The following is a 22,447-nucleotide window of genomic DNA, read 5'->3' as shown; positions in this document are numbered from 1 at the left end:
ATTCAAGAATTCATAGCTGCGCTGGTATCCAAATTTTTTTCGACCATAGAAATACTATCTTTATTGTAATAGTGGATATTTGAATGTATTTTTAAAAAAAAGATTTCGGGATACTTTCAACAAAATATTGAAATCTCAAAGAGATTTAGTACTCTTGGTTCCGTGTGGATTGAATGTCTTCCACGAGGAGATAACAGAACGTGAATAGAACGTTTACAGAACTTGAAAATCAACTGAATTTGAAGAATTGTTCAAACTCTGTGAAACAGCCCGTTCTAAGTCACAATTTTTTGTGGGTTGAACGTAATCTATTAAATATGAAAACAGTGTTGCGACTTGGATATATATTACATATGCAGTCGTATATTTATGTATATATATGCATATAAGTATAAAACCTTTAAACCACAAAGACGTTTTTATGTCAATCAAGTCAGATGTGGGATATCAAGATCAAGATCAACTGAAATGTGGGTTAATATAAAATTGAATTTCCAAAAATCTATTGCATTTGGAACTTCATCTAAGCTTCATTCAGCAGATAATATTTGTAGGAAAACAGGTAGAAATTGATTATTACAAATTGTGGATTGGACGCTTTCTGCATAACTACGTCCATATCCAATTACTATACTATGCTGCGTATAGACACGAGAAAAGACGCGTGAGCTGAACCACGAATTACGGGAAAATAATGAAGCAACCGCAAGCATTGTTTTGCGCTATTTGCGATTGCTTCATTACTTTTCCAAAAGTTTTGGTTCAGATCGGTAGTTCGGCTCGCGTATTTATATCCACCCTTATAATTAGTAATGCGTATATAATGGAAGGTGCCGTATTGAAGTGAAATGACACTAAACTGCGCTATAAAAAATGCTTTGTTATTATGAACCCTCGACTCAAAAAAGACAGGGGTAAGAAGTTTATATGAGATAAATAGTTAGGTTTTGTTATGAAAATAAATTTTTGCTCTAGTTCTAAATAAAATAATATTTGACACATTTTTCAGAAATTTGAAACCATTAGATTTATGCTTTATACGGTTTGTTGCGGGAGGGATTTTCGTCATGGATTACACCAACATAAAATGTAGTTACGCTGCTGAATTAATTTGATATTCTAATATTATTTTGACGTAGCTTATAAAAGTCCCAATTAACTGTAATTTAATTTTTAACTTGTTTTAATTTGAGATTGAAATTACACTTATTTCTCCGTACAGTGACTTTAGCATTCATGTTTCAATGTATAATAATGTAACCACATGGGGCACGGATTATATTATTTCTCAAACTACACTTCTCTATTATTATTAATAAACTGAATAATAAAGGTTACTTTCACTGGTAAAATTAATATCAACCTATTAGGTACCCAAAACTTTTCTGTAAATTATTATGATATCATTATTAGTTGAAAGCCATGTTTCAAGGATGAGTAACTATCGAATTAAAAATTATAACGTTGTTATTACTACGCATTGTTTGAAAAATGTATTTCCTAAGCCATTTGGTTGAAAACCTATTAAGACCATTATTTTGTTTTTATTTTGACCGGTGGGTAAATTAGTTTTTCTATCGTGTTTTCGTAAATAATTTCGAAGACTTTTTCTAATAACGTTACACTCCTTGGCTCTGGTTTCAAATGATTACATATCCAAAACCTCTACTTTGCTAATCTTTTCACAAAAATGAAATGTGTAATTAGTGATATGTTTTATCATAATGACGGGCGAGAATGTACACGGCGAGCAGTTCGTACGAACTGCTCGAGGTGGTTTTCACACGGGTGAGTATCTCAGTTCTCAGCTATGATGATGCCATTCCATTGAGAATTTATTGAACCTAATAATATTTTGACGCCCTACCGATTTTCCTAACTAACATCTACCAATTTTCATTTCCGCGGCATGGCATCACTGGTTCTTAGCAGAGTTGCCTACTGCATGTTTGCATTAGGAGTGCATTGAAAAGAAATAATATAATACAAACGTATTAATATACTGTAGCGCGTTTAACATTTTTTTCTAAAATATAAACTTCCTAGCAAAGTCGTCAAAGAGCCCTACAAGTTCCCTTGAAAGTGAAAAATGTCCTAGATTTTAAACAATCGCTTTATAGTGATGAATTCATCTCTGTTCGGGTGAGGCTGAAAACTAATTAATCTCCATTTTTTTCAGATCCGATTTTTCTAATTAATTATGTAAAAAGGCTCATAAAAAATCTTCGTCGATATCGATTTATCTATATACTTGTCAGTAACTCCCTTTTTGTACTTGTGATTCTCTGTTTCATACTAGAACATCTCTCGACCTAGGAATTTCTCCTTAGACATGGCATCTTTGGGCGCGATATTACTGACTGTCCGGTGGACACTAACGATAATCTCTACTAACGGACGAGCACTCTCGGGTAACGCCCATACACGACCTGCTGGTCGGCGTCCTCGGCAATGGAGAGGCGTGCGAGCCGATACCGCTACCGATAGCCGATACCGCTGGACAATTCAATCCGCTCGTGCAGACATGCTCGCGTGACGTCTTGCTCGGACTGCTCGCCGCGGACATGCTCATCCGTCAGTGAGCCGCTATGGTTTCACGAGATCCGGGATTTTGGAACATTCGTGGAATAATAATATTTGGCTAATTTATATAGCGCCGTTTTCGTGAGCATATGTTATAAGTTACAAAAAATTTGTTTCTATTAAAATAAATTATGAAAAAGCTTACCTACGTACCTCCTGGTAAAATAAAATATTCCTTACCGAGTTTGATGAATTTGAACATTTTGGTTTGCTCGAGTAGGTACCTAGTGCCAACACATTGTAAATTACACAAGAAGATGGAATATTCTACGGTAAATTATAGTTTTTTTTCTGGGTCGCATCTCGGAGTATTTAGACCTTATCCCAGCACTCGGGGCCCTGCTGGGGTAGATCTTCTATTTCCCTATTTCCTCGCGGGACTACAAATGGACCATTCAAACAAAACAAAAAAATGGGGCCTTTGGAAAACCAAGGGTAAGTGGACAGGGAAGCTGAGGTCACCTTGGTGGACTCTTTTCTCTTGGGGCTTTAGGGGAACCAAGAAAGAATGGAGAGGAGAGTTGAGACCACCTCGGTAGAATTTTCCTTTAAAGAGCCTTCGAGAAACTCAAACAAACATGAGTTTCCGATGAGAAAACTCTTAAGGCTACAAAATCCTGATGCAAAGGATACACGGGAAAACAGAGACCCTCGCGGGTCCTGGAAAAAAATTCGAAAGGAATTTGGTAGGAAAAAAATCACAATGGGTTCATTGCCTGTGTGCTCACGGAACTATCCACATACCGTATCTGCTTTAATAAATAATACAATGATTAACAAATTTAATTAATCCAAAGTTAAAATTATTGCTAACATTTTCCAACTTTTCCCATCATTGTCGAACAAATAAAAACCGAACGTATTCTGTGTAAATCGATACCTTCAGGTCCTGAATTTGCCGGTTATATTTATTTTTTGCCATTCGGTGGTGTAACGACTCAAAGGCATTCTGTAGAGGGGTGATAAGGCTGATTAGAATGTACCCTATCACCCCCGCCCCCAGAGCCCACAGCTTCCAACGCCCCCGGCGCTCACATCGAACATGATAACGGATAACGATTCTGCGCCCCATTACTTTATCAATGTTGTTGACACTTATACATAGGTATCTATCAGATACTCTCCATTGAAATGGAGAATTCTTTCAGAAACTCATCCAGAAAGCCATAAAAACACATCAAAAATCTTTAAATTCGTTTTCTTTAAACACATATATTTTTTTAAATTGTATGTGTTGATAGTATTACAGTAAACTTTAAATTTTGTTCATTTATTTAAATTATAGATAATGTTTCCATTAAAATTGCAGAAAAAATATTATTATTGCATCACGGTATTAATGTTTAATTCTTAGTTTTTGATAAATGAAACCAAATTTGATAAGTAAATTATACTGGATCAAATCGTATTATATATTTATTTATTTTAGAAGTAAATTATTCTAGATGAAATCATACTTTGTACTAGATCAAATCGTACTTTATATTAGTTATTTATTTTATTAGTTAATTTTACTAGATCAGATCATTCTTCATATTCATTAATTTTATTAGTTAATTTTACTAGATCAAATCGTACTTTATTTATACGCTCATGGGGTTTTTACATTGGGTAGAATTAAAAGTTTACAATTTTGTATGTAAGAGTAACAAACAATGGTTGCACAAAATAATTTATAGCGTTTCAGTGGTTTACAATTGGATACAATTTAAAGATAATTATATATAATTATTATAAACTGAAACTATCAGAAATAATATCTTGATATAGAAAAAATATTAAGTTGTACTCACCGAATTTTTTCATTAAAATTGTCGAAGTAATTGGTTTATTCATTTGTTAAACTGTGTTGGAGAGGAATTGGCGAGCTTGCTAGATAAATTGTTTGAGAATGGGGACATTGCAATATGTTTTAGGCCTATTGTGTCGAGTAGGTACTGTTAAATTGATTAGACTCAGAAGTACCTTCGTCGTGGGAAGTTCTCCTAATTGATTATTTTCTTGCTTGGAAGCTATATTACCGTTCGAATTACAAAATTAATGCCCTTTTCCCACAGAGTATATATAAAGTATATAGTACATATAAATATACGTAATTATACGATGCTCGTGTTGTGTACTCATGTCGCACATATTCCGTACATGTTACTACTGAAATCACGAGGCACCAATCATTGTTGAATGATTCTCGAAACGTCAAAACTAGAATGCTTTCATAACCTCACTCAACCAAACAGTTGCTGTTACTTTTATATCCTGTCATTCTTTGCGGACTGTTATGTTCGCGGACTGTATCGATCTAAAGCACACGAATTGTTACAAGTGTTTGACACGGGTGACGCCATGTTTAACTATCTATAACTATGTATAACTATTATATCTGGCATTTCATAAAATATCTTCTTATTTAAAATTAAACAATAATCAGAAGATATTACTTCATTTATTGTTATTAAGATTAATTTGTAGAATTCCTTTTAATTTTTTATTTATTTATATATACAATAATATTATTATTGGGTTTATAAAAACAGTTTATTTTTAAACAAGTTCTGCTGTGTAATTATTATTACGCGTGACAGCTGTTTCGCCCTCTAAAGGCATTATCAAACTGTCGTATCTATCGGTTACACTGGTTAGAGCCTTAATGTATTACTGTTAAACGTGTTTTAAATTTAACACAACTAGTAATAAACCATTAATGTCTGTTACATAGTTGTTTATTAGTTATAAAATTTAAAATCGTTTATTAGCAAAAGAAATATAATATAAATTATTTTGGCCCCTTGTGAACAAAACCATATCCAAGAAATATAAAAAGTACAAAATAGGTTTATTAGTTACCTGTATATTGAAGAATATTCTTACTTACCATTTCTGTGATATTATTCATCTTATAAAGCATGTCGCAAATTAGTAAAACTGCTCCCATGACCTTTTATACTTACATCTACCTCAAATTTGTAATCTTACCCATTATGTGTTGGTGCATAACATATTTGGTACATATTTTATCGTTATATCTCTTTTACTCTCTGATTATATCAAATGTATTATTAATTGTATAATATTTGAAATCCCTAATTAGGCGTAAAGAAATTAATAAATAAATAATCTCTTAAACGTAAACAAAAGTCAGGTTTTTCTTAACCATCATCTTCAAACCCTTCTCCACCCTTTATCAAACATTCACCCTCCCTCATTAGGTTTCGTGCTATTGGGTGTCTTATGTGAATAATTTATTTTTATTTATTTATTTATTCAAAAGATAGTTTTTAACATAAAAAACATACTCTGCACATCTCACTAGGGCATTCCTGTATCATTCATGTGCAGCTTTACAATTATATCATTTACAAAAATACATATATGTAAACTTAATATAATAATAACATTAAATTTAAACCCAAAAAAGAAAAGTTTATGACACGGTCGTTTCGAGACCGGTAGACAAAAATGAACAAAATTTTAGTAAAAAATGTACGAAAAATAAAAACAAAAATGTCAACAAAAGAAGCATTGGTAAGTAAGTTGGCAACAATAATATTCTTCTGTTAAACCAATAATATTTCTGTTAAGTCAATAATATTTTTCTGTTAGTACAAGGTACCTGTGCTGTCTTATCAGACACAAGCATAGGGTAACCATACTAACAATTACAACATGGATAGTATGAATAATAAATTATAAGAAAAAATAAAATAACTAAATAAAAATACGTAAATAATAACCGATAGGTAAGTAAATAATATTAATAATAATATAATAAAAAGTAAGTAAGTAAATAAATTAGCTAGATAATAATTTGAGTAAATAACCATACGAGAATTAAGTATATAGTAATAAGTACATAATAATAAAAAGTAAATATTCTAGGAATTGAAATAAAAAGAATTTGGCATTCTCAGACTATAAAAATATTACCATTCGTTATTTCGGCTACTGGCATTAAACCTAGCTCTCTCATTAAAAATTTAGACGTATTAGATCTATCAAAAAAATTATATATAAAGATGCAGAAGTCGGTCATTTTGAATACACGTAGGATAACAAAAGATTTTTTAAATATTTATGTTGAGGGATCAGTAAGATTTATAGGCCCTGTTAGAAGTTCTACCGAGCCGAACCCTGTGATATGAAAATATCTGGAGTCGGTGAATTATTTTCCTATTTGATCTCTGGTGAGTTGACGTGTTGTTCTTGTATTGTATTGTATTTATTTTGCTTTTTTTTATATTAACTCCACACAGGAGGCCCTGAAGAAAATAATTTCCCTCAGGGCCTATGTCATCTTTGGGAATGCTGTGTGGAGGGTCTTTTTGTGGAGAGGGAGGAGTGAATATGGGTCTTGAAGAGTCCCGACCTTGAAGAGTAAGAACGAATCGTAGAAGCGACCTGTTCTCATGTGACAAATGTCAACCGTGTACAAATGTTGGGCGCGCGTTTGGCGTGTATCCCGACTACGCACCGGTGCCGAAGGGATCAATGACGCTAGTTCCTCAGAGCATCTTCCATTGTAATACCGATAGAACAAGGACAGCATACCTACCTGACGCCTGTGCTCTAAAGATTGCAGTCCGTTTGTTAAGATTGGGGAATCTATCAAACGGACCGCCCGTTTTTGCACAGAGTCAAGGGTTTTTTTCAGGTATTTTGGGGCTCCGGACCAGAGATGGCTGCCAAATTCGACAGTAGGGCGCACTTGCGATTTGTACAGGGTCAGCAGTTGTGTATTATTAAAGTATCTGCGGGCCCTGTACAGTACGCCCAGCTTCTGAGAGGCCAACTTTACTCTGGCTTCGATGGAGCCCCCGTACCTGAACTGGTCACTTATAGTTACACCAAGCATATCAATGGAAGGCCTGTTCGGAAGATATGTATAATGCACTTGCATAGTGTTGATTGACTAGATGATCATTTGTGGAAAAGTGTGTGGAAGGGTTTAGTTTTTCCTATGGGGAAGATTTAACCCGGACAAAAATATCGGATGCATAAAAAAAAGTATATAATAATAATAATAAGTAAATAATAATAACAATAAGAAAATAATAATAACAAAAAGTTATTTTAGAAGTAAATAAGTACATGCGCAGTAGGTAAATAAGGATTGTATCGAAACAAAAATTGCGTAAATAACTTTTATTAATAAACAACAGTTTATCTAATGGACATAGTGTCACGGACACCACATTAATTAGAACATACTTACAACATACCCTAATAGTCTCACTGGCTCTGAGATGGTTGGGAGCAGTTGGACTCCTGTGCGGTGTTCACATAAAAATATATTTATGTGTTGGTACTTATATCACAATTTATACCAGCTATTAAAATACATATATCGTATTTACAAGCATCTTTGTATGGCTGATTTTATGTTATTTAAACACCAAACGGCGCAATACAAAACGAATCATATCGTATAATAAAACAATAAAAGGTACTTACAAGTTTATCCCGTCATATCCCGCCCCAAGGCCCACGCTCTCGATGCCGGCCACGTCTCTGATGTGATTGATGTGCGCTGCAGGCGGAAGCCACATGGAAATATAACGGAAAACCACACCGTCAGAAATATATAACAACATAAAACCACACACGTCAGAAATTAGGCGGAAAATATGTTTTTTATAATCCCCTGTGATTAATGAACCGAGCGGAGCGATCTGTGGTCACAGTCTCGGATTATTTTATCCGTCAAGCTCTCAGCTAATCGTTTGAATGATTAGATTAACTTTTATGTCAGTATTTTTGAACGTGTCACTTTAATAATCCTAGAGTCATTGCTTAAATCCATTACTTAGTACCGGTGGCTTGATGAGAAATATTTATTGACGCAATAGAGGAAACTGATTCAAGCAAAATAGTTCATTAAAACCAAATGATTAATCTTACATGACCAAAACTTTAATAATTTAAATTACAGTTATCGAAATATAAAGTCACAGATTACTTTTATTTTATATTTAATGCTATATAAATAAACAATTTTGCTGTGTTTTTAAAAATCGACAGCATTTACTAAGGTATGCTCCTGGCCTGGTGGTTAGGTTAGTTTTTAACGCTTATAATAAAAATCATTATTTGGTATATACCTACCGAATAAAGAAAGGTAAAAAATCATATAATGATGTATGTTTTTGGTATGCTTCTAATATTCACTTATTAAATAAAACAAAACCAAAATATATTCCAAAATCATAAGATTTGTAAGTAGGTACTTAAATACCTTCCTACTGAATAATAAACCATGTATTTTATGTATAATTTTTAAAAATACAATTAAAAAAGAAATTACAAAAAAATACAATTAAACGTCCCTATTGCAATGACAATTCTTTTTTCAAATCTTTTTCATTCATCATAATATTGATAAAAATGTGGAAAGGCCTAATAAAAACGACTATTTCACAATTTAAAAAAATAATCTTTATTGAACCAATAAAACAGCCATCATCTGGAAAACAAAAGAAACAAACTCACAAATTGACGAAATGCAAAACGGGAAAAAATGCCACGCTCAGTCAATAAAAACTTTCACTGTAACTTTTAACACGAGCTGAGTAGCTTTAGTGTTATCATTTTTAAAAGTCAACACTCGTACGCCATATTGTGTTTTCCACATTTTTTCAATTCTTATCGCGAACAAAGAGATATTGTGATAAATTAGACGTCCCTTATCAACACTGATTTGATATTTTGGTTAAAAAATCAAGTTGTTGGGTATTCCATCAGCATCAAAAAGTATTAATGACTGGCAACGTGTGTTATCCAATGTGTGATGAAGACGGTCATATGATATATTTTGGCATGCCGAATACTGTTTTATTTCATCGTTATTAGAAGGTTATTAAAATATATTTGAATGTGATAATCTTTAGGATTGAATTCACGTAGTAAATGGAAAACATATCTAAATTGATAAATATACATATATTATCAGCATCAGCCAATGTCTTTATCCTATATTTATTTACTCGTAAGTGACGAGGGTGCTTGGGCCACTTATGAGTCATGAAAAATAAATGGTACTACTCTCTGCCGAATGAAAACCTGTGATCCCAATACAGAATTGTTATGCTCCACACCAAATACAGAGTACCACACAATATATTTTACTCACCAGCAGCTTTGGTTATCTTGATGTGTTTATTCAATTTGAAGAGAGATTTTAGATCACGAGGCACGTTACAAACACTAATCACGGCAATACAAAGACACGGCGATCGACACTTGCGATTATTATGTTTCTGCACAATGCTTACGTCGAACTGTATGTGTAGTTGCCAATACAGGGCAATCAATAGGTATATTGAGAGTTTAACAGCGTTTTGAATTATCACGTGGTGAAGCCAGGAGTACTTGAAGACTTGTCGCAGGCGGCGTTCGAAAAATGATTGTGCGGATCAAATGTAGAATGTTTTAATACTGGTTCTGCGATTGGCGGGAACAAAATAAAACTACTGGAGACCAATAACGTGACAAAATAAGTAGTGTACGTAGTCAAATGAATAAATGAGACTAAATATAAAATAAATAAGTGGTAGCAGAAATACTGACAAAAATAAATCTATTAATTATGTCATTTTTAGTTTTAATTATGAGGTCAGAATAGTTCACGAAACATGTCGGTTATTTTCAAACAATAAAAAGTGGTCAAATCGAAGTTTTTTTTTAATCGACTGTTCCTAAGGTAATGATTTTAAATACAAGACGAATAATAAATCAAACAAGCTTAAAATGATGTTTAAAAAAAAAAAAAATCTTAATTTCACTCGTTCTTGTATTCAACAGCTCGGCTGTGGAACACACACACAGTATCCCCAAAGACGACATAAGCCCAGTAGAAAATGATTTGCATCACCTTTCAAGGTGTGTTGAGTTATCATAGAACCGTTTAAACAAAAACTAATCAAAGGATTTTTTATTTACATTTAGCTAGGTTAATTATAATTTTTGAGCTTATTTTATTTATTATATTTACGGCCATTATAATTTTCAACATATCACAAGTTTTTTAACCATTTATTATATGTTCTTGAACATCTTTAAAATCATCCTACGTACACGAAGAACTGGAATTCTAGGAAAGAATTTTTAAAGTAAGATATTTTAACATTTTTTGTGTAATGGTAACAATATAGGGAATGAATGAATTGCCACCTGTTTATTCCTGGCAGTTTATACTTGCCCGGACACATTTCCTTAAAAGAGTGGAAATGCTACAAAAATACATCGCGGGCCAAGAGCAGAAAATGTTCTGCAGTTGTCACTGAGTCACTTGAACCGAGATATTGCTGGTTTAACCATTCAACTGACAAAACCAGAAAGGGGAAGCATTCAAAATAAGATACCATGTTGGAGATACACTATTATTATTTCCTTAGAACTGTAGCATTAAATGTAATCTAAAATTTCACTGATTTAGATGAAGGTACACTGAGCAGAGATATTGTAAGGAACGAGAGAATAACCAATGTGCCTACCGTATATTTTCCGCACAGTTTCAACATTTTTTCAAGTGCAATAAGGTGCATAGCGTACCGAACAGTCGCAGTCGGCCAAATGACATATTATTTTGTTACCCATTTATTTTATTTTATTAATCTGTATCCAATCTACTGTATGCATACGGCATTCACAGCCTATCGACTAGCAAGCTGGAGGTGGTGGGTTCAAGTCCCAGCGTACGCAAGAAAATTGTATTTTATTCATTTGTGTTATTTCACAAATTATTCATTTAAAATAATATATAGTATATTTGCGCAACGTCCCAGAATGGAAGATACTTTCAGTATATCCCTGGTGTAAGACCAACTCATGGCTTAGTTGATTTTTTCCATCTCATGTACAGCCATCGCTGAAATAAATTTTCAATAATTTCGACTTGAATAACTTATCATTGAAAAATGGTCCGGTGAAATTGTACTTGTTCCGTGTCCGTGTATCTTATGGGACCAATATTTCCAAATATTGATTGATTGAATTGAATCACAAGTCTATTACAGCATTTAGAATAATAAAATTGCACTTACACAATTACATAAATTTAAAAAGCTTTCAATAAACAATTTTTTTTCATTTATATAATGTCAAGGCCCAAAGTTTTTTTTTCTTTTCTTATTACCTAACAATATCACTAAAAAACATATTTATAAATATACTAATCATGTGTTCCACTTTTCTTCAAAAAAGAATAAAATTAATTTTATCTAAATTTACATCACGTTGGTAGTTAACTTTTTGACATTTTTCAAAGAATTTAAGAAAAGAGAATTCTGCATGAATTTTAGACGTTCTTTCCTGTAAATTCCGTGGATGTTTAAGACTTCGTTCACATTTCAAGTTTTATATTATTTCATTTTATGTATGTAATTATTTGAGAATTTTTCGCGAACGAAATAAAACATGTTCTTTCGTCTAACTCTTTGACTTTGACAGCCGCGAGTTTGCTGCTCAAAACGTACCAAATAATGTTTCAAGAGGAAAATTTTTATTTTTGCTTCTTAAAAATTCTTGTCTTTTAAGCACGAACATTTTTGCAAATAAAATATCAAGATTTAGAATCTTACGAGCATGTTTTGCAAGAATCTTGATATCAAAAGCTCTCGAGTTCTTGCTTTTCAATGCGTTGAGCGACCAACACACAACTCAAGAATTTGCATGGAACTGAAAAGACTAGAATGTACTCAAACAACCCTTATTTTTTGTTATTTTATTTACATATTTATATATAATACCAAACTATAGTTCCAACTAACTGGTACATTTAGCAAGGCAGTTCCACTTTTGGGGAAATGATATAAAGCTGAAAGTCATAAAGACATTTCCTTCGTGAGTTTCAAAATATCTTCATTTTGGGGACGAAATTAAAAAAATATATTTTTCATATATACTGGACTTTTTATACGGTTTCGAAATAACTCGGAATATTCCCTGATGTCGTAACAAATGTGCGTAAACAAATTCGTCTATTATCTGGTAGTGAATAATTTTTCTTACCATTTTTACAAAGTAGTTTGATCGATCAAAATAAATTCAAATAATTATAAGCACTAATTAATAGTCTGAAATATCAATACAAATTGAAAATATATCCCGAGTAAAATCAATGCCGCCAACGGGAATTGAACCCGTACCTTCTGATGTCCGGTCAGGTGCTCTGAACCACTAAGCTATGTCGGCTAATTTCTAACCCGCCAAATAATTCAATATCTACTAGTACTTCAATCAACAAATAATGCTTATTATATTTTTTCACCTGTAAACAACCAAATTTATTTTTCTAGGAAAGGCTTTGTTAGTGCTAAATTTCCCACTAGATGGCGTCAAGACATATTATATCTACATTTGTTGGTGAAATATTTGGACTTGTCAAATATTACAATTTTTATTGATGTTTCAGGCGACTAATTATAGCTTATAATTATTTAAAAAAATAAAATACATTGTTTTAATTTTTTGATAGCCTGAATTCATCTTTCCAACCCACCATAATTTTTAATTATTTAAGTATACTTTTTTTACATAGTATTTCGTTGATCATGTCCACCGTGTAAAAATATGCATATAATATATGACCACAATAACCCGGACTCCCTTTTTACACGGTTGACACGTTTCACGCACGGATAGACTCGTTGTCGATGACAATCCATTCAATCAACTTATTGGTGCCAATCATGTACGCATTTATCTGAAATCGAATGACATTACGGCAGTTAATACACGAAATAAATATCGGTCCTTCCCAATCGGTATTTGGCGAGAATTGTAGATTGGTTGACTCCAGTCCCTGGGAAGTAAGGTTATATTCTCAGACACTTCAAAAAAAGATTAAATACAACCTATTGATTAAAAAGGATGTATTATACGGTTTGATTTTTCATTATAAACATAAAAGAATTTCTCACCGATAGCGTCCGCCACTCCGGCAGTATTCTTGCACGCCAAGAACTGGGAGTAGAAGTTGACCATCACCAGGCCTCGGTTCGCGGCCACCTGTCGCAACACCTCGTCGGGCACGTTGCGCGAGGAGTTGCAGAGCGCGCGCGCCGAGGAGTGTGAGAAGAGGATGGGGGCCGCAGTAGCGTTGAGCGCGGCGCGCATCGTGCTCTGCGACACGTGCGAGAGGTCGACCATCATTCCAAGACGGTTCATCTCCTTGATGATCAGCTGAAACAACAACATTAAATATATATTTTTTGTAAAGTTTCTTTTCTACGCTTTGTGCCTAAATTCACCCAATTATTAAAGTCACACTTCGTTTCAACTTAACGGTAAAAGTAACGTACATTATAATCTAGACGACTTTAATCTAATTATTTTATTAAAATACACTTTTTACAAGTTATGCTTTAATCAGTGGAACGCTGATGAGTCACTTTGAGAACATGCTAACATTAATATTAATTTTCGATGCAATTTTGACTGTAATTCTTCTAAAAATGTATGAAAAACAAAATATGGGCTAATATAACGTTAGGTTCCACTATTTTTTTATGCTCCTGTCTACAACAGGTTAAAATATTAAGATAAATTATTTGTTAGCGCCATCACAAACGCAATATACTCGTAGATATGAATTAATAGTTTTGTCCAAATAAAAACACAATTCTTTTAAGAAAAGCATACAAATATTGGATTGAATCACCGATACAATATTGTACTTGTATGCCTTTCTTGAAGGAATTTATATTCATATTACGTATGTACGAACGCAAACAAATAATTCGTTTAAGTATTATAAAGCACAACTTACAAAATGATATTTTTATAAGATAATTAAATTAACGCCATCTTCAAAGCGTAGATTATAACCTACGTTACGTTTCACCTTAAGGGTAAACGCCTTAAGGTTTAATGGAACATGGAATGGCGTTAAATTAATTATTTTACGAAAAAATATTTTTTTAATTAATTCTTTTATGTGAACTCTTAATTACAACAAGAAACAACTATTTACGTTGGGGGAGATGGAAAAGCATGCGCAAAACAGGTGATTAGGTTTTTAGTGTCGGTTATTTAAATAATTTGTGCTATTTGGATGTTAATGAAATCTTTCAGCAAACGTTACTTCGTACTAACAAAATCCATTATGGCAGTATAAAATCTTTTGACAAGGGAAATTTTGAACTTTGATTGAAAAAAAAATTGAACGTTAATGCATCTTTTACTATCTTTTCCGGCGTAAATATTTGTTTCATGTTAAGTTAAAACGAGGTGATATTCAAACATTAATAATAATAAGTATGTACACAAGCGGAGTAATGAAACTTTATCAATTACCGCACTGTCTGTCTGGAGTCATCCTAATACTATGACATCCCTAATGAAGTTTAGTGTAATGGGGATAGAAAGGAAAAGGAATGAGAAAGTTTAAGAAATACCTGGCTATACAGATCTGGTGACCAAACTTGGTGCTTTCTCAACCCGGCGATACTGAGAGTATCTTAAAGTCTGAGAGCTGCTGTTGCCGTTGCGCATTTTGCTTCCCGTAACTGAGTGGATTTAACAAATATTTTAAAATTGATTAAAATTATTCTGACTGTGGAAAAAATAATAATTTTTATTCCAAGATGTAGGGAGGTTGGTGCGATCCCACACTAATGTGAAAAATGCAAAAACTAAGATAAATAAATTAGCAATTAAGGACAACTATATATGGTGTGGTCTTGAATGAGCTTGGGCCCAGCGCTTACTCAGGAGAGGCGCTTGGTGCTGGTAGGCTACGGTCACTACCATGTTGGCAGAGGCCATTAGCCGCATCCTGGCTACATTGACCCGATGCCTCATCAGGCCGGCAAATTCATTTAGTCCTAAACATTGTAAACATTCCGTAAACGTTGTCGCTATCTATCTACGTATCTTCTGTATCCAAATATGATTCTACAGACGTCATTATATTGGATTCGGAGTCGATCCATCGAACAAATTTGGCAGTGATACCATGTCTCACACGTATACAGACCGGTACAGTTTTAACAGTATTGCTGCATTTGCAAAATCTGCGGGCAATCATATTAGACACTATGCTTGGGCTTCTCTTTTGTCGTTCAATATCGCTATCGTCCGATAGATCTTGAATAATAATGTGCCTCAAGTATTTTATGTTCGTACATGTATGAGTATTTATTCTTGCCTCGTTAAGGTTTACGGGGAGCATCTTTCTCGTAATTGGAGTTTTTTCAGTGGTGGAACGCAATCAATTCCGTCTTCTTCAGGTTGTTCATCATTTTGTGCTATTTTCCAAATTCTTTACAAATATTTAGTGGTAATTTCAATACCTTGATTTATTTATTAAGTTATGATAGTCTGATCGTGTTGTTGTATAGGCTTGTATTCCATTCGGAATAATTTAAAAGAACAATCAAAAATACAACCTTGAATGATTCTCGTTTCATCGTGACAAATTACTCGAATATATATCACCCTTTGCAAGTTGCTGAGCAATTCACTTTTCACATTCAAGGCGTCCTTTCATAAATTGCACTGTATTGTATTTTCTCTTTCGGATAACTGTTCACTCCTTTTATTAAAAAAACATTGCTTTTACGAATAAGCTTCATGATCGTCAAGTTTTTATCTTAATTCTATTCCGTATATTATTTTCATCAAAGGTGTATAACGATGGAAATAGCTTTGCCCTTGATATGTCATTATATATTACTATCTTTGGAAGAATTCTAGTTTAGATTAGGAATGAATCGAAAAGAACCAGCAAGTTCGTAAATAACTCCAAAAAGAGCGGCGTCGGATCTTTACTAGAAGTAAGCACCGAGAAAAAAGTCAATTACAAGAAAACTTTCAAGGTGTTTGGGAGGAAAAAGGGAGTAAAAAGGTTCTTTAGTGCTCCGGATCGACTGAAATATTAAAGAGAGATCTCACTAGGAAACTAATGCGATAGGAAGCATCCTACCGCTTCTGAAACTGCTCCGGAGAGCAGGGGCAGATGATTGAGCCTCATAAATGGAAATCACACTTGGGTTTAATATTTTACGTTTCCTCGCTTGTTTTACGACTTTGTTGTGTTTGTAAGAGCACCATTAGCATAATAAATATGGTTTTTCATGTTGCACGCACTACAGCAGTGTCTCCCAATTAAAATTAGTCGCGGAACATGTATTATATGAAACCCTGCTGAATAACCTAAATATTAAGAGCGTACCTGGTAAATAACGAAATGAGTTTTTCTTATTTTATGTTACATACTACGTGATTTTAGGGAAATATTTCCGATATGCATAAATAAAAAAATCGCTCTGAATAAGTTCATTGTCAAAGATTTTTTTACAGGTTTAACAACAAGTCAAATTATTAAGCATTTTCGCAAAATATGATAATGATAGATCATACTATTAGAAACGAAAATCTGTAAAAATATTTGGCACCATTGTTAATGTTCATCCATCTGTATAAAATCACTGATTTTTTATGATGCATTGAAAATTAATATTTCGTTGTGAGCTTGTTCTTTTTTCTCGCTAGGTAAAAATGAATTAAAATAGGACGGTAACGTGAAAAATTTGATGAAAACAAAAATGTTTGATTTTGTTTAATTAAGTTTGAAGCAATTCGCTGTATAAACGTCAGAACAATATTTAGTTCAAGTAATAAATACAGCCTTGTTGTATCACATCCGTTGATTCAATTGGAGTCTTGGAAACTATCCACGAGCTTAAAAATGTTTACAACTACTTCTTTTGACCTGATTTTCTATTTTCACTTCCAGCTAATATACTGCCACTGCTGACATTGACTATAGATACAGAAGCTACAAGCAATGTTAACGAAAAGATTTACTATGTATAATTGAAGTTTTTGCACTTACAGTATATTCGGTTTAAAATATGAATCAAATTTTCGCACAAATGATACGACAATTATGTTCAGAAGAAATTTTTCGTTATTATTAGTTCTAATTTTATCAAAAAAATGTGTGTTTAGAAGGAATTTTTATGCCATATTATTCGTTCAATTTTGTTCAAAATCGATATTATTCAGAAAAACTAAGTGTTCGCCATGTAATATGTTCAGTAGGGGTTTTTGTATAATATTTTTTCGTTTTTGGCCAATGGTGGATATTTTCAGAACGACTGTTTCATCATTACTACAAAGATTTTTGTCAAAAGTAGAGATTACAATATGATCAGAAGCACTGTTTCTGCATGTGGAGCTAATATTTTACGATTTGTTGAGGATACAACATAAGGTAGTCTGCCCAAATGCCCGATCATACCATGACCGTGCTATGACCGAGCCGCAAATTATGGTAAAGTTACGATGCACGAAAAGGCATTAAACGCCGCTTGCGGTTGCTTTGTTCCTTTTCCGTAATTCGTGGCTCGATCATAGCACGGTCATGGTACGCTCCAGTTATGTGGGCAGACTCTTTAAGAAGTTTCCGGTAATTTGGGTAACCCATTACTGACGAGCAATAAATTATTAAAAAAAAAAACAGATTACACCTCTCTATCCTGTATCCAGCCGATCGACCGACAGAAAACAAAGTTCTACTACAATGAAAACGACCTTTAAATATTAAAGTCATCAATCTAAATTTAGTTTTATTCGTTGTTACATAAATTTTTTCTTTTCCAAATAACATATTCTGCCTATTAAGTAACTATTAATACACAAAAAATAACTACAGTTGTTTTTTTAAGTTTATAAGTAGTTTTGTTTACGTTAAAAGAAAATAAATACCGGACAAAAGTTCAACTGCTCCCTGCTAAGCCAATGAGACTATGACATCCCCAATCCAGTGTATGAAATCCATTGAATCGAAAAAATTCAAAAAAAAAAATTAAACACATTAATTATAAACAAAACTTACATTTCTCAAATTTCACCGATTCTATTAATTACCACAACTTCAACTCCCTTCATACACGACGTTTGATTTTTGACCAAATCTTATTATTTAAAAATCTTAACAACGGCCTCGACTCACCAGAGCTAACCAATTTAATAAATATTCATATTCCAACAAGATCAACACGGCAATCCCATTTGTTTCATTTACCTACATATAGAACTAACTTTACAAAAAATTCACCAATTCCACGTATATGTGCCCAATATAATACTAAATTTCAAAACATAGACATTTTTAGCAATACACTTCACAAATATCGATTAGAAGTAACACGTACGATCGAAAATTAATACAATAGTATGGAATGTATCCAGAGCATCTCCTATCCTCATCCTAAATTCCTATTCCTACCCTCCTAACCTAATATATATATTTTTTTGCAATAAAACTCCATCTCCAATCAATTATAATATAAGAGACTTTTTTGGCTTGACTGTATTTAACATGTATATATTTATATTTTATGTATAAGCTGTTTGTCTCTTACCTTTACCAATAAATAAATAAGTATGTTGTGCGGGTATGGGAAGGAAAAGGAGATGGGGGAAGAAGGTGGGAAAGTGCCTGGCTATTCAGATATGGTCACCAAACCCATCTGTAACCATTTAAAAAAATCATGTTTACCAATTTTTAGTAAAAAAATGTAATTGAAAACATATTTATAGTTGCCTCGTGTTCCAAATGCCAGAAAAATTATTTATTATTTGTAAAACAGTTCAGATGTATTTGCATTGTTTAATTAAAACAGTTCCTGATCAAAGTCGCAAATAAATAGCTAAATATAATATAAAAAATAATTTTTCCAATATTTGTTGAAGTTTCATCACTCAAAAATACAAAATGTTAATTTTACCATTCTTTGTCTAAGTTTAATCACTCAAAAATATATAACTTTAATTTTTCCAATCTTTTTTGAAGTTTCATCACTCAAAAATAAAAATAAAACGTTAATTTTTCCAGTCTTTGTTGAAGTTTCATCACTGAAAAATACAAAACGTTATTTTTTTAAATATTTGTTGAAGTTTCATCACTCAAAAATACAAATGTTAATTTTTCCAATTTTTGTTAAAGTTTCATCACTCAAAAATACAAAATGTTATTTTTCCCAATCTTTGTTGAAGTTTCATCACTCAAAATCGACGGTTCAGTAGTTTGCGAAAAGCTGAAAATTTGAGGTAAGAAAGCAATTACTCGTATGCAGAATTCCTTAAAGCCGAAGTTATAAATTTGAAATGGAGAAACTTCAGCATCCACAAAGTATTTAGACTTAACGGTTTTCTAATCTTGTTATAATTACGTAGTGAACATGGCATGATTAATTAGCTTTTACCTAGAATACTACTTCTTAATTATTAAACGCTCTCTTAAGTTGACACTAATATTTGGAAATGGAAATTATAGAAAAATTTTAGACATTTTTTTCGATAAGTTCTTATTTATACTTGGGTATTTTAATCGGCTTTATCGAGCAAAATAAACTAAAAAACGCAATAAGTTAGAAAAAGAGTAGTTTCTAAGAAGTTTTATTAAAGATAGTTACTGCACATATTTATGGTTCCAGCATTAATAGATTTTTTTTAAATTGTCGAATATTTCATAAAAATAACATTAATAATATGTCTTTAGATTATGCAGACAATTCAGAGCTAGCCATGAATGAGGACGGGTTGTTTAACAGACTTTGAACAATTCCAAATTTCCAATTAAATTGTTGTTACAATTTTATCATGGGCCGGCTGTTCGCAGTATCTGGATAGTTACAGAACTTGAAAAAGACTTCTGTAGAACTTGTACATTAGGTAAATTGTTCGAATTCTGTAAAAAAACCGTCTTTGGGTTTTTAACAGTATTGTTTATTCATGTACAAAACTTTGGAAGAAGTCAGTTTTTTGATTCGCTAGGAATTGAATTTTTACTCTATTCCGAGCTTAAGGGCCTGATAATAAATAGTTGGTACCTTAGATCTTTAAAATTAGTGCCTAAACTTCAGATTGGTGATGGTGATGAATGTTTGAACTTGTTTGAATTAGTAATGGTGATAAATGTTTGAATTAGTGATGGTGATGAACGGTTGAACTTGTTTGATTTAGTAATGGTTATGAATGTTTGAATTTGTGATGGTGATTGATGTTTGAAATTGTTTGAATGAGTAATGGTGATGAACATTTAAACTTGTTTGAATTAGTGATAGTGATGAAAGTTTGAACTTGTTTGAATTAGTGATGTTGATGAACGTTGCTGATTTAATTATCAAAATAAAATAAGACTTCATGCAAAACGCATTTCTGTAATGGAACGTTTTAGAAGATTGAAGCATTTGAAAGTGATTAACCTATATTTCAATGCGCCCGTGAATAATAGGTGGGTTATCCCCACACAAAGTCCCCAAGCACGTTTAGAAGCGCAAACAAACAGAAGTTTAGAAATATTTGAATAATTACAAAGTTTTAATTGTTTTCGTGTCTCCATTTCATCACGAGCTGTCATGCTTTTCCATCCCAAAATTAATTTCTAAGATAGAAACTGCTTGAAAACAACTTTCCTTAAGAAGAACGTTCAAGTTTTTCCTTTTTAACACTTTACACTAGAGTAAAATTATTCCAATGAGATATTTTTCGAGCTATTATATCAGTGTAACATTATTACAAACTTGTATTATATGTTAACATAAAATAAACATTTTACATAAACAAAACGTTTTACAAAATAAATAAAAACATATTTATTTTAATTCATGCGGTTCATTGAACGAATATTAATAATATGTTTTATAACACACTATTAATATTTTTTATCCAGAAATAATATTATGAAGTCTGTTACCAACGTACAATGTTTTTTTTTACCTAAACGCCAACATATTTCTTTTTATTATACGTCTATTTGAATTTCACTTTTGTTTTTTCGAATAAATTAATTAATGCAAATCTTGAACGCTATGTTATGTTTTCTGCTGTGTGTTTTCTACTATATATTTTCTTCTACAATGTTATGTTTTTCTTCTATTATTTTGCTTTATAATTTTTCTCTTATTATATTTTGCCACACTTATCAAAACTTACATAAAAATTTGAACATACTTACAAAAAAACTTGACCAGTTTTACAATTCACACAAATAAACATGCACAAAGTGATCTTTGAATAGGGTACTCGATTAAGGTCACGTTATTTTCAACAGTTGAAAATGTTGACCATGGACTCCCTCAAAGCATTGAAAATTAACTTTAAATATTTAACTAATGTAGTTTTTCTCATTTTAGTTTTCTTGTGTGTAAACTCTCCTTTTTCAACCACTTCATGATATATACCTAATGTTATAACTATACTACACTCCCTTAACAAACAAATAAATAGTTTATTTTATTAGAAAATCTTTCAGAGGTTATTCCGATCAATGTAATATTTAAACATTGAAATAAAAGTACGATAATACTAACATATCTTAACTCTGATTGCAATAGGCGAATCAAGAGCGGACTGTAAAAAAACCTGATTTTGAACTTTGAAGTTGACACAACTTTGGTTGGAAATGGTGAACATGGAGTAAGGAAGGAAACCGACTTACCTCTTTGATGTTCTTCAAGGATGTTGATGTTTGGTTTCACTCACAGGAGATATGATTTATTTAACAGACAAGCTTTCATAACATCCAGGTTGGATACGAGAGACACTGAGGGAACCGAACATATTCACTGCACAGGCTTCTACCCTGAATTGATATCAATAACAGCACTGATAACAAAGAGATGTTCATCAAACAGGCTTCATCAATAAACTGGTTCGACATATACTTTTATTGTTGTAAAATGTCACACGAAAACGTGGGTATAGTCGAATAATGACAGGTACTTGTAGGTACAATAGGATGGGAAAAATTGCGAGGATAATGTAATGGAAGATTAGTAGTTCCATCAACAGTAACTGATGAATCTAGGTTACAAATAAATTTCTGTAAATTTTTGTAATTATACAAAAAAATAGCAGC

General features: G+C 32.4%; 1 protein-coding gene across 1 annotated transcript in view; it reads right to left on the bottom strand.

Annotated features, from left to right (window-relative positions):
- Positions 1-22,447, bottom strand: part of LOC149424613 (uncharacterized) — a 371,453-nt gene that overhangs the window by 28,516 nt on the left and 320,490 nt on the right. Inside the window, exons 7-8 of the mRNA XM_089631078.1 lie at positions 13,497-13,758; positions 8,032-8,107 (exon numbers count right to left, since the gene is read on the bottom strand). Coding sequence (XP_089487204.1) covers positions 8,032-8,107; positions 13,497-13,758 — 338 coding nt within the window. The remainder of the gene's footprint in view (positions 1-8,031; positions 8,108-13,496; positions 13,759-22,447) is intronic.

Source organism: Hesperophylax consimilis, chromosome 4 (genome assembly GCF_061612785.1).
Source record: "Hesperophylax consimilis isolate HC1 chromosome 4, BYU_Hcon_1.0, whole genome shotgun sequence".
NCBI classification, from domain to species: domain Eukaryota; kingdom Metazoa; phylum Arthropoda; class Insecta; order Trichoptera; family Limnephilidae; genus Hesperophylax; species Hesperophylax consimilis.
This window is presented reverse-complemented; position numbering and strand designations above follow the sequence as displayed.